The sequence below is a fragment of the Macaca thibetana genome, chromosome 9, assembly GCF_024542745.1.
Source record: "Macaca thibetana thibetana isolate TM-01 chromosome 9, ASM2454274v1, whole genome shotgun sequence".
NCBI classification, from domain to species: domain Eukaryota; kingdom Metazoa; phylum Chordata; class Mammalia; order Primates; family Cercopithecidae; genus Macaca; species Macaca thibetana.
The window spans coordinates 90286564-90300586 of NC_065586.1; the positions used below are offsets into that span (position 1 = coordinate 90286564).

The 14023-nt window shown below is 36.4% G+C and overlaps 1 protein-coding gene across 4 annotated transcripts in view; it reads left to right on the forward strand.

Annotated features, from left to right (window-relative positions):
• TBC1D12 (TBC1 domain family member 12) overlaps positions 1 to 14023 on the forward strand; it is a 146574-nt gene that overhangs the window by 43753 nt on the left and 88798 nt on the right. For 2 of the 4 annotated variants that reach the window (XM_050802784.1, XM_050802785.1), the window contains exon 2: positions 1469 to 1592. In XM_050802784.1, the coding sequence (XP_050658741.1) occupies positions 1469 to 1592 (124 nt within the window). Of the gene's footprint in view, positions 1 to 1468; positions 1593 to 2873; positions 2970 to 11124; positions 11177 to 14023 lie in introns of those variants that run through there. The other 2 variants (XM_050802786.1, XM_050802787.1) reach the window with 2 other exon arrangements.

Below are 14023 nucleotides of genomic sequence, written 5' to 3' on the forward strand. Positions count from 1 at the left end.
CCTGCCAGTGTTGGGATTACAGGCATGAGCCACTATGCCTGGCAATTTCTTTTCTTTATTGATTATCCTGCATTCTTTTGTAGGCGTCCCTTAACATTTTTCGTTAAAAAGTTATTTTCTATTATCACTAATCTGCACTGTTAATATATATTGATACGGCATTTTGAGTATAGATAAATCTAATTATTTGGGACTTCAACCAATTTGGAACTGTTTGTAATTAATTGTTTGTGTGAATTAGAAATTTTCTTATTGTTCATTTATAGCTTATGCAAAGGGTTTATATTGAGTTGAATTCATCAGTACCTTTCTAATTGGTTCGTGGGCCCTGGTCATGTTGTTTTGATGGGTACATATTTTGAGTATCATCCCTGCTTACATAAAAAAATAGGTACTTAATTTGGTTGGTTAGGACATGGAGATAATAGGTAAAATCCTTAATACCTCTGCAGGGTGCTTATTGACGCAGAGTGCAATGAGGTGGTCTCAGCTCACTGCAACCTCCGCCTCCAGGGTTCAAGCGATTCTTCTGCCTCAGCTTCCCGAGTAGCTGGGATTACAGGCGCCCACCACCACGCCCGGCTAATTTTTGTATTTTTAGTAGAGACGGGGTTTCACCATGTTGGCCAGGCTAGTCTTGAACTGCTGACCTCATGATCTGCCCGCCTCTGCCTCCCAAAGTGCTGGGATTACAGGTGTAAGCCACTGCACCTGGCCTGGTTTTATTTATTTATTTTTTTTTTTTTTTAGATTTTTCAGTGAGAGATACTTTTTTCCTTGGTTATATATTGATTCTTTTGTAATAAGCTTTCTTGTACATAGCTGGCCTAGGAAAAACAGGTTAAATGTATATATTATAGCAATAGGGGATTAGTAGTTATAATTTTATAATAAATAACAAATTATTACTGTAAATAATATTTATCCAAATATTGTATTACTTAATCCTTTAACTGTTATATAGTTTCTTTTAAATGTTTTTGTTTTCAGAATTTTGGCTGTTATTGTTAAGCACATGTACAGTCAATTCTAGTATACTTTGTAGCTGATTTGGACAAATGTTTACGTCTTATTTATGGCTGTCGTTTTCCTTCCAATTTGTTTATCTTTTTATTATTTCTGTTGATGATTCTTCTAATACCTCTATATAAGCCAGATAGCCTTTATTTTAAGTTCTGGGACACATGTGCAGAATGTGCAGGTTTGTTACATAGGTATACATGTGCCATGGTGGTTTTCTGTACCTGTCAACCCGTCATCTAGGTTTTAAGCCCTGCATTCATTAGGTATTAAGCCACATATTCTTAATTGAGCCTTATTATTCTAAGTAATAGTGGTGTAAGTAGTAGAAATAGTTTTATTTAAAAGTATTTTTGTTTTTGCCTTGGGAACAAACTTATTATAAAATTACTGTTAAATAGCTCTCTGGTTAAAAAAACACAATTCATGTAACTTTTCTGTGTTTCAGAAACCTTTTTCCAAAAAGGACAAAAGAACTCAAATCAGTTGTCCATAGTGCTCCTGGTTGGAAATTATTTGGTAAAGTCCCTCCTAGAGAGAATCTTCAGAAAACATCCAGAATCATTCAGCAGGTAAGTACAGACACAGCCATGTAGTTTATCCTAGCTTTTTAAGCATTCTTCTTCTTTTTTTTTGATAACTAACCATATTCTATTTTTATTCTTATTTTTCTAGATACGGACTTTTGGGATTATAAGTATTTATAGGGACCTGCTAAATTTTTTAGGAAAACAGATCACATATTTCCTGTTATCTTTTGTAGTTGTGAAAATTCTTCAAAGGAATAGAACATTGACTTTTTTTTAAACCAGTTATTCCTTGAATAGATTTTTTTAAAAACTTAGCTAATCACTCTCACCACATACTGTTTGACTTCCAGCTGAAGTTGGTAGCATTTGCCAGTGGCACAGTTGTTCTGAATATTGGTTGTTGTGAACTGATGAAATATTAAAAACCAAAAACTGAGTAGATTATGAGGTTGAACTCTTTCCTTTGTCACTTTTCTGGTGTCCTTTCTAAACCAAGGACTTTGTAAATGAGAAAAGTTGGTACACAATCTGTTTCTAGTAATTTGGAAGCTATTTCTTCTGATATCTCTATTAACATCTGTATTCTTGCGTTCTTAAGACTTTCTGATCTTATTTGACTTCAGAACTTTGGCTCTTCAGTACTAGATTAGTGAGAAAGGAAAGCAGTGAGACTGGATCAAATCTGCAGTGCTTTAAAGTTCAGAGAAGTTATTGCTCAGAAGATGACATATAATACATTTCCTATTTTTATCCTTCCAAATTGCAGTTTACCAGATTTAACACAGCTAGCATTTATAAAGACAATCACATGAAGGCAATAATCATCATTCAAATTGGAAAAGATACCTTCCTTTAAGGATTTAATAGTGTTCCTTTTATTGCTCAGAAGAAAAACTGTTTTCCAAGTAATATGAGAAAAAAATTTTAGATCTTTAAAAGCATTATTGTAGTTCTTTTTTCTTCTTTTTGCATTTGAATAAAAGATTTATTTTTTTCCTCAGGAAAAACAGAAAGTTAGGGAAACACTATGTTTTTAGAACCTAGATTATTTTGTAGTTGGTCCTAACCCTTCCTGGCACAGCTGTCAAAAGCACTAGCTGTTTAAACAGAACCAAGGTGTTCACCCCCATAGAATGTACATGCACGGCACTAGATGACTGCGTGTTTGTCCCTGAGAGAAGCATAAGACAAACGGAAGTTGCTGAGAGAGCCATCTTTCTAAGCAGCCCCTCCTTTTCCCTTTTGAAGGATTTGCCTGAACTATGTAGCTAGACCATGTGCCTCCTCCTCTGCCTGTGAACTAACTTAATTTCTTTTTTCAAGAGACTTGGTATTGCTATGTCGCCCAGGCTGCCCTCAAACTCTTGGGCTTAAATGATCATGCTCCTGCCTCAGCTTCTTGAGAAGCTGGGACTACAGGTATGTGCCACCACACCTGGCTTATAGTTAATTTTCTTCACAAGTGATTAAAATAGTGAATAGTTTATCTATTGGTACTTAAAACTGTGTGCTGTGATCCCCAAACCATGTGCTCAGACACTCTAGTGTGCTGCACTTAACACAGTGGGGTACTGTGGGATATTTAAATTTTTTCAGGCAAACTCAGTGATATTCCACATCAGTTGGATATGGTGCAGACTGTTAATTTGAAGCAGTACACAGTTCCAACATTAAGTGCTACTACATACTTTTGTGTGACATCATATCTTTGTGAATCTGTTTTTTCTGAGGTTGCCAGATACTGTACAAAAGTCAGCATGGGAGTGGAAATGAGGGTGATGTCTAATCTGCTTTTAAGGTTTGAGAAATTGTATCCAATGCACAAAGCCACACATGCCCAAATTGGTAATTAATTGTGGTTATTTAAGAATGAGGCTGGGTGTAGTGGCTCATGCCTATAATCCCAGAACTTTGGAAGGCAGAAGTGGGCGAATCACTTGAGGTCAGGAGTTCAAGAGCAGCCTGGCCAACATGGTGAAACCCTGTCTCTACCAAAAATACAAAAAATTAACCAGGTATGGTGGTGCATGCTTATAGTCCCAGCTCCTCAGGGGGTGAGACAGGAGACTCGCTTGAACCTGGAAGGTGGAGGTTGCAGTGAGCCAAGATCATACCACTGCACCAGAGCAAGACTCCATCTCAAAAAAAAAAAAGAAAAAGAAAAAGAATGAAAGAAAACATATTTCTTTTTTCAATTTATGTGTATTTTTTTTTTTAGCGGTTACTAAATGTTAAGATACACATCCTTATTAAATTGTTTCGACATAGCTACTTATTAAGCAGAATCATTAGGTATTTCTTTTGGCTTAAGAGTTACTGTGAAAAAGATTAGAGACACTAAAGGCATTGACCAAGAAAGGTTGGGAACCTCTGCTATTGTGACATCTTAAATTTTAGCTCCTTTGTTTTTTTTGGTAAAGTCTGAAAGTAACTTCCCTTGTCTAGAAGTTTTCAGAAGACCAGGTTCGCCCTCTAGAGGCAAAACAGTGGTCTTGCTACTGAAGGTTTTTACAGGTATTCTTGATTTTGTATAGTAGTTTAAATATGCATGCACATACATTTTTATATCTTTATATAAACTAACGTTCTATGATATTTTCTTACCATAAGTCTCTGAATAAATTACTGGTTGGATAATTATCTTTACTGGTATGCTGTATACCTTTAATCTGCTATTTTCATTTTGGAAAGCCAAGACCTCACATTCTCTTTTTTATACATATGGTATAAAAACTTGATGAGTGGGCTGGGAGCGGTGGCTCACACCTGTAATCCCAGCACTTTGGGAGGCTGAGGTGGGCGGATCACGAGGTTAGAAGATCGAGACCATCCTGAACAGCATGGTGAAACCCCATATCTACTAAAAATACAAAAATTAGCTGGGCGTGGTGACACGTGCCTGTAGTCCCAGCTACTTGGGAGGCTGAGGCAGGAGAATCACTTGAACCTGGGAGGCAGAGGTTGCAGTGAGCCAAGATTGTGCCACTGCACTCCAGCCTGGCAAAAGAGCGAGACTGCGTCTCAAAAAACAGTAACAATAACAGTAAAACTTCATGAGTGGTCAGGAAAAGAACAGCTCTTTTTTATTTGAGAAGAAGGAGTAGAGTTGAAATGTAGTTCCTGCCTCTGCCTCTGCGGCCCCTTCTCTGATCCTTTAAACTGATGATTATTTCTCTGCGCCACTTACTTTAGTTTTTGAGCTTTCCAGCTATATCACAGGTGTTAGTATATATTTCAGTGCCCTTTTTGTGGTTATGTTTGTTCTCTGGGAGGCATTATGTATAGTCAAGTCATTTTTCTTCTGACCCTTTTCCACCTTCAAAATATGTATCAGCTGGGTGCGGTGGCTCACCTTTAATCTCAGCACTTTGGGAGGCTGAGGCTGGTGTGTTACCTGAGGTCAGGAGTTCGAGACCAGCCTGGCCAACATGGTGAAACCTGGTCTCTACTAAAAGTTCAAAAATTAGCTAGGTGTGGTAGCAGGTGCCTATAATTCCAGCTGCTCGGAAGGCTGAGGCAGGAAAATCACTTGAACCTGGGAGGCGGAGATTACAGTGAGCCGAGATTGTGCCATTGCACTCCAGCCTGGGTGACAAGAGCAAAACTCTGTCTCAAAAAAAAAAAAAAAAAAGAAAGAAAAAAATGTATTACTTTTACCATGTGATGGAACATGTTTCTACCTCTTGCTTTCTACTATCTCTACTTCAGTGTGTGTCCTCTACTCCCTATTTGTCTAATTTTGCTGTCCTCTTCCCTGCAATTCTCACTTTACAAAGTGGACATGATTTTCTTTTTATTGTAATGGTAAATTTCCAGTCTTAGGTCTCTGTTCTAAAACATTTTTTCACAGCACTGATTTTTGAATTCTCTAAAAGATGAATATAAAACTGTGTATCTGAGCTCCTTTACCATGTATGCTTTCAGATAGATGTTATTATGTTTGGAATCAGAAACTGAAAGTGAAGACAGTATCAGTAAAGCCATGAGGAATGTTAGGACACTTCTGTTATGGTTTGAGATAGGGTCTTAAGGTGTTAAGGCTTTAGGAAATGAAGAGGTAGCTGGCAATTTAGGTGTAAAAAACTGCTTGGAGAAATGATGCCTCACTTGCTTTTTGAATGGTAAAGCAGTAAGCTTTATTAGATTAGAATAGTAGTATTTCTTTGGCTAATAACTTTTTAAAGCAGGTCTTCAGAAAGAAGTTGTTGATTCTTTTAAAACATTTTTTGAAAAAAAGATTTTTGGGGGAGATGGGGCTCACTATGTTGCCCAGGCTGGCCTTAAACTCCTGGGCTCAAGCAATCCTCCCGTCTTCGCCTCCTGAGTACAGGGCACTAGAGGCGCACACCACCGTGCCCTGCAGAGTTGCCATATTTTTAAATATGTTATTAAACCAAACATTTCTTTAATAGAAAGACATCTGTAGGGACATGGATGCAGCTGGAAACCATCATTCTCAGCAAACTATCGCAAGAACAGAAAACCAAACACCGCATGTTCTCACTCATAGGTGGGAATTGAACAATGAAATTACCTGGACACAGGAAGGGGAGCATCACATACCAGGTCCTATTGTGGGGAGGGGGTAGTGGGGAGGGATAGCATTAGGAGATACACCTAATGTAAATGATGAGTTAATGGGTGCAGAACACCAACATGGCACATGTATATATATGTAACAAACCTGCACGTTGTGCTCATGTGCCCTAGAACTTAAAGTATAATAATAATAAAAAAAAGAAAGACATCTGTAAGATTACACCTAAGTAAAGAAAAAAAGATTTAATTTACAAAGTTTTTGCTGAGTGTGGTGGCTCACGCCTATAATCCCAGCACTTTGGGAGGCTGAGGCGGGTGGATCACTTGAGGTCAGGAGTTCCAGATTAGCCTGGCCAACCCCATTTATAGTAAAAACAAAAAAATTAATGGCCATAGTGGCGCTTACCTGTAATCTCAGCTACTTGGGAGGCTGAGGCAGGAGAATTGCTTGAACCTGGGAGGTGGAGGTTGCAGTGAGTGGAGGTTGCGCCACTGCACTCTAGCCTGAGCTGTTTAAAAAAAAACCAGAAAACAAAAACAAAAAAAAACCTTTTTTTCTCTTATTAGTGAAACAACACATGATTGTATTCTCTTTATAAAATATAAAACATAGAATGATCTATCTCAGTTCATTTTCACATTTTTAGGACTTTTAAAATTTATTTTTTTGTGTGGAAAACACGTAATTATTTTTGCATGTATGTATTTTGCATGTATAGTATTATATGTTTTTTTCCATTTCAAGAATGAAATGTCACCATATTTATATAGATGTATATATATACACACACGTATATATATAATTTAACTTTACATATTTTGTACCTGTAGCTTTTCAGAGATACGTGAGTTCATAAGTGAAAGAATAGATTAAATATTTTAAAACCTTTTTTATTCCTGCAGTAACTTTTATTACAAGTCTAATCAATTTTAGTGCTTTCCATGTTAATAGTAAAGAAACATAAAAAACATTTTAGGATTATAGCAAAGTCAAACTGACTGAAGTTTGGCATTTAACTTGATGATCAATTCTCAAATCACAAGAACATTCGCAGTATTACTTTTTGAGGATTATCACATGTGTTCTCTTGCAGATGTGAAATTCCATTTGTGGCCTTTTGAACCAGTTGGTGAGCCAGGTTAAAAATTACATCCGTTAATTATAAATAGTATTTCAGTTATATCGTAGTTCAGTTGACCTGAGTATTTTTTTTTTCCTAAATTAGTAGGTAAAGTTGGAATACAGCTACATTGTTTGTCTTAGGAACTCGAAACTGCAAGTGAGAATGATTTCAAATAAACCATGTTATATATAATTATGATACAATTGCATACTAGATTGAATATGCACTGTTTATGTCAAACTGATAATCTCTCAGTGAAACTTATCTTTTTTTGCTAGGCACTGCTTTTATATTGGCATCTTTAACATGAAAACGAGATTGTAGTCCTTAGATGATCAAGTTTTTCATCAATACTTGTGCCATTTTCTGGTGAAGTTTAAGTTGAGTGGTGAATCAGTTTCACATAACTTTTGACAGGCGAGGAAAAAAGTTGTAAGATACTAATTTCTTAATCAGACAGCTTCAGATTGTTTAAAAGTCGAATAAGTCACTTTCTTCAGTTAAGCCTTTGCTTTTGAAATTTTTTACTGCAGGAATAACATTATGGAACGGACTAGCATACATGTGTTTTGTGAGCAGTAGTTAAATGTTAAATACATAAAACTTAGAACATGTTAGAGCTTAATTTTCTGGTTTCTGATTTTATTGGTATGTGTAATAGAATATTTGAAAAGTTTATTGGTTTTTATTATGCTTACATATCGATATTCTTGCTGTAAAATTTGACTAAGTACTGCAAAAACAAAGCAATTCTTTCACTGATGTTAAATTGCAGAGGGGCTGGACTGTGTTCAGAAGTTATTCTTTAGAAATTCAGTTTTTGAGACAGGATCTCACTCTGTTGCCCAGGCTAGAATGCAGTGGCACGATCATGGCTCACTGCAACCTTGACCTCCTGGGTTCAAATGATCCTTCCACCTTAGCCTCCCTAGTAGCTGAGACTACAGGTGCACACCACCATACCTGGCTAATTTTTTTACTTTTAGTAGAGACAGGGTCTCACTGTGTTTCCCTGGCTGGTCTTGAACTCCTGGGCTTAAGTGATCCTCTGACTTGGCCTCCCAAAGTGTTGGGATTACAGGCATGTGCCACCATGCCCGACCAGAAGTTCTTCTTGAAAAGTTAAAAAAATTGTTGCACTATTGCATGTTTTGTTTTCACCTTTATTTACCTTATCTGTTATCACCTTGAAAAGGCAGTGAATAACTACATTTCCAGTTGCGTGTGTGTTCTTTATTGATGGTTAATAAATTATTATGCATTTCTATGTATAAATGGATTTCATAAAAATTAATTTTTGTGGTCTAAAGATTGGAGAGGAGCTAGTAATATTTCTGGGCCTGTGCTTCTGGGAGAAGGGAGAAGTATGAGCCTCAAGAGAGAAACCTAAATTATTAATTAAAGAAAATTAAAAGAATAAAGTTAAGTTTTCACAAATTAAACAGGGTAGAATTTGAGGGAATGTTTTTTCATTTTATCAGAAACAGAGACTTGGAAAGGGTTACAGTTTGAAAATACTCTGAATATCTATATTTGATTACAGGAATACTGTTTTGTATATCAACATTATATTAAAAGTTGTATTCATCCTGTCTTTATCTCAGACTTGTATATTATGGTAGGCTTCAGACTAAACAAACAAGATCGTGCTAATAACTCTGCAAAAATAAAATTGACTAAGGTACTCTTATATGCCAGAAAGTGATGAAATGCTTTGCCCCAAGATTGCAATTGAGCTTGAAATATAGGATGGGTTTTTTGTCTCCTAATTCATGGATCTGGAATAAAATTTATGATCTATAAAGACATCGTAATCAGCTAAACCCTGTCTATCCCAAGCATAATGGTTTCCTCAGCTCTTAGATTAAGTTGTGTAAGAGACTCTCTTTATCTTGGGCAGACGTGGTCTTGAGGTAGCAGAGGTGGGGAGTTTTTCTGCTTCTGAAACATTATTCTGGCTCCCTATAAATTGTTCACAGCATATAGAAATAGAAGGATTTACTCACTAATGTGGTTTAACATTAACCCCTTTAAGGGGGAGTGTTCCTACTGTCCATTGAACCTCAAAGTCAAGTCAGTTAATGGATATATCAGTGTATATATCAGGCTATTTTGGCTCTCTCATTGTCTTTGAAGGAGAAGCTTCTATGCTACTATTCTTTCTTCTTGTCAATCCCCATATTTTATTTATTTAGGCAGCTATTCAAAGATTTTTGCCACTCTCCCTTTGAATCCAGTCTGATCTTTTCACATATTTCCCTCCTGGTACATTTTTCTGGTAAATCGCTTTAGCTACAAAACACAAGGCATCAAAGTGTGGTAGAATACCATTCTGCTGCCAATTCAATGTGTGACCTAATATTAGTAAACTCTAGGCCTTTTCTATAGGAGAACTTGAAGGACAGAATTCTTGAATTGATCTTAGATTTCCTAAGATTTTCTGGCTTATTTCCATGAATTATTTATTCAACAAATATTATGTTTAATGCAATAGGTATAATTTAGGTTCTTGACACACACACATATATATATATATATCTCCTAGCCTTTGAGTTATTTCAGTATAACTGCAGGGGACAAGGGGTAGAAGAGAATTTCATATGTAACTATAATATTGTATGGTAAGTGTTTTAGTAGAGCTGTGACAGAGTATGAGAGTACAGTTGAAAGAGTGATTTATTTTTCTCAGAGATGACATGCAAATTGTGTTCCTAAGTGTATTAGTAGGAATTAAGCAGGCAGACAAGATGGGGAAAGCCAGTCTAGATAGAGGAAATTGAAAAAGCAAGCAGGAATGAATAGGATCTGTTTAGCTAATAGGACAGTATATCAAAGATACAGGGTAGATGGTGAAGGCTCATTAGCCATGAGGCTAGAGAATTGGGTTTTATCTAAAATACTTTTAAATAAGGTACTGAGATATCAAATTTATGTATTAGAAAAATAATTCTGGAGGCATTCTAGGAGCTGGATTAGAAAACAGTAATGATCCAGCAATCCCACTACTGGGCATTTATCCAAACAAAAGGAAATCAGTATATCAAGGAGGCATCTGCACCCCTGTGTTTATTGCAGAACTATTCCTAATAGCCAACATATGAAATCAGCCTCGGTATCCCAACAACAGATGCATGGATAAAGAAAATGTGGTATATATACACAATCATATACTATTCAGCCATAAAAAAGAATGAAATCTTGTCATTTGTGACAACATGAGTGGAACTGGAGGACATTATGTTAAGTGAAATAAGCCAGAAATGGAAAGTTAAACACCACAAGTTCTCACTTATATGTGGGACCCAAGAAAGAAAGTTGATCCCATAGAAGTAAAAAATGTAACAGGGGATATTAAAGACTGGAAAGGGTAGGAGGAAAGTGGTGGTGGGGGCTGCATGTTAGGGAGAGATTTGTTAAAGGATAAAAAATTCCAGCTAGATAGAAGGAATAAGTTCTAGTGTTTCATACCATTGTTGAATGACCATAGTTACCAATAATATACAGTTTTAAATAGCAAGAAGGAGGATATTGAATATTCGCAACACAAAGAAATGATACATGTTTGAGATGATGGATGTGGTAATTACCCTGATCTGATCACCATACATTATATGTATCAAAACATCACTATGTACCCCGTAAGTAGGTAAAATTATTATGTGTAAATTAAACCAATAAAAACATCTTAAAAAGGTTAAAAAAAGAACAGTGGATTTGAGGACAAGGCTGTTAAGATTTTAAAATAATTATTATTCTAATTTTCAAACACAGTGGATGATTAGAACTACCTAGAGAATGTGTTAAGAATACATTGGCTCCATACATTGAGTTCCTCATGTCAATTTTATGTGTTTTTAATTCTTGTGTTCCTAGCTGGTTCTTTTTCAAATCTACTGTATCACTTTTTACAGTTTACTGTTCCCTGCTGAAATTTCAAGCTTGGCCTTTATCTCCTTGAACATAGTAAGTATAGCTATTTCATATGTCTGGAAATTCCAGCATCTGGAACTCCTATAGGTCTGCTTATATCAAATATTGTTTCTGCTAGTTTTGGCTAGCAGGTGTTACCTTACCTCTTTGTGTGCCCAGTTACCTTTGCTTGACTGCTCGGTGTAATATTTCAAACATATAATATTTGAGACATCATGTATGGAAAGCAGTTTGAAGGCTAACATGATGTCATCCTTCAGAGATTTGATGAATGTTTCTTGGGCAGTATATGTCTAGCTGTTGGTCCATTCATATGAGGCAAAACTCAAGTGTCAACTCTTGTGATCATTTTTATAAATTATTAAGTTGTGTAAGTTAGTTTTTGGTTGTTAAACCAACTTTGCATTCCAGGAATAAACTATGATCAGTCACAGTTATTATTCACCTTGCTTATTTCTGGATTAGATCTGCATATATATATATATATTTAAATGTAAAAACTATGGCAGTTGTAGGTTCATAGCAGATTTGAGGAGAAAGTACAGTGTTCCATATAACTCCTGTCCCCACATACACACAACCTCCTTCACTGTCAGCATCTTGCACCGCAGTGGATCTTTTTTTTTATAACCAATGAACTTACACTGACACACTGTCACTCAAAGTCTGTAGTTTACGGTATCATTCATTCCCAGTGTTGTACATTTTATGACTTTAGACAAATGTATAATAACATGTATCTGTCATTGTAGTATTACACAGCATAGTTTCACTACACTAAAAATTGAGCTGTGTGTAGTCATCCTTCCCTCCCCCAATCCTCTGGAAACCACAGATCTTTTTCTTGTCTCCATAGTTTTGCCTTTTCCAGACTATTACGTAATTGGAACCAGACAGTATTTAGCTGTTTCAGGTTGGTTTCTTTCACTTAGTAATATGCATTTATATTTCCTCCATGCCTTTCCATAGCTTGATAGCTCATTTCTTTTTAGTGCTGAGTAATATTCTATTGTCTGGGAACACCACAGTTTATTTACCCATTCACCTACTGAAGGACGTCTTAGTTGCTTCCAGGTTTTGGCTGCTGTTAATAAGTCTTCTCTAAACTTATGCGTGCAATTTTTTTGTGTGTTTTTATGTTTTTAGTTCATTTTGGTAAATACCGAAGGAAGTGATTGCTGGATCATAAGAATATGTTTAGTTTTGCAAGAAGCTAGCAAGATATCTTCCAAAGTGTTGGTCCCCTTGTGCATTCCCAGCAGCATTAAATGAGAGTTCCTCTTGCACCACATTTTCTCCAGTATTTGCTGCTGTCAGTGTTTTGAATTTTGGTCATTCTCATAACTGTGTAGTGGTGTCTCATTGTCTTAATTTGCAATTCCCTAATGACATATGATGTTGAACATCTCTTCACATGCTTACTTGCCATCTGTATATCTTCTTTGATGATATACAGGTCTTTTGCTCATTTTAAAATCAGATTGTTCAATTTCTTATTGTTGAGTTTTAAGAGTTCTTTGTCTATTTTGGATAACAGTCCTTTGTCAGGCATGCCTTTGGCAAATATGTTCTGTCTTTCTATGGCTTGTCTTTTCACAGAGCAGAAATTTTAAATTTTAGCGAACTCCAGCTTATCAATTATAGTAGTCTCCCCTTATCACAGTTTCACTTTCCACAGTTTTGGTTACCCATGGTCAGCTGCAGTCTGAAAATATTAAGATATTTTGTGTGTTTGTGTATGTGTGCATGTGTGAGTGTGTGTATGAGAGCGAGAGAACACATTCATATAACTTTTATTATAGTATTTTGTTATAATTTCTCTATTGTTAATGTCTTACTATGTCTAGTTTATAAATTTATAAAGTTGATAAAACATTATCATATGTATAGGAAAAAAGCACATACAGGGTTAAGTATTATCCATGGTTTCAGGCATCCGCTGGGGGTCTTAGAACATATTTCCCAAGGGTAAGGGGGACTACTGTATTTTATTTTATTTTATTTTATTTTATTTTTTTTTTGAGACGGAGTCTCGCTCTGCCGCCCAGGCTGGAGTGCAGTGGCCGGATCTCAGCTCACTGCAAGCTCCGCCTCCCGGGTTCACGCCATTCTCCTGCCTCAGCCTCCCGAGTAGTTGGGACTACAGGCGCCCGCCACCGCGCCCGGCTAGTTTTTTGTATTTTTTAGTAGAGACGGGGTTTCACCGTGTTAGCCAGGATGGTCTCGATCTCCTGACCTCGTGATCCGCCCGTCTCGGCCTCCCAAAGTGCTGGGATTACAGGCTTGAGCCACCGCGCCCGGCCTACTGTATTTTTATTTTTATTTTTTTGTAGATCATGCCTTTAGTATTGATCTAAAAAGTCATCACTATACTCAAGGCCATCTAAATTTTCTGTGTTATCTTCTAGGAGTTGTATAGTTTTATACTTTACATTTAGGTCTGTAAACCATTTTGAGTTAATTTTTATGATGGATGTAAGGTCTGTGTGTAGATTGATTTTTTTTTTTTTTTTGGCTGTCAATGTCCAGTTGTTCCAGTACCATTTGTTGAAATGCGTATCTTTGCTCCATTGTATTGCCTTTGCTCCTTTGTCAAAGATCAGTTGACTATATTTATGTGGGCTTATTTCTGGGATCTCTATTCTGTTCCATTGACCTATTTGTCTGCTCTTTCTCCAGTGCCACACTGTCTTAATTATTGTAGCCTTTTCATAAGTCTTGAATTCTAGTAGTGTCAGTCCTCTGACTTTTTCTTCAATATTGAGTTGGCTATTCTGGGTCTTTTGTCTCTCTGTGTAACTTTAGAATCAGTTTATCATTCCCAAAATAATTTGCTGAGATTTTGATTGGGATTGTGTTGAATCTGTAGATCAAGTTGAG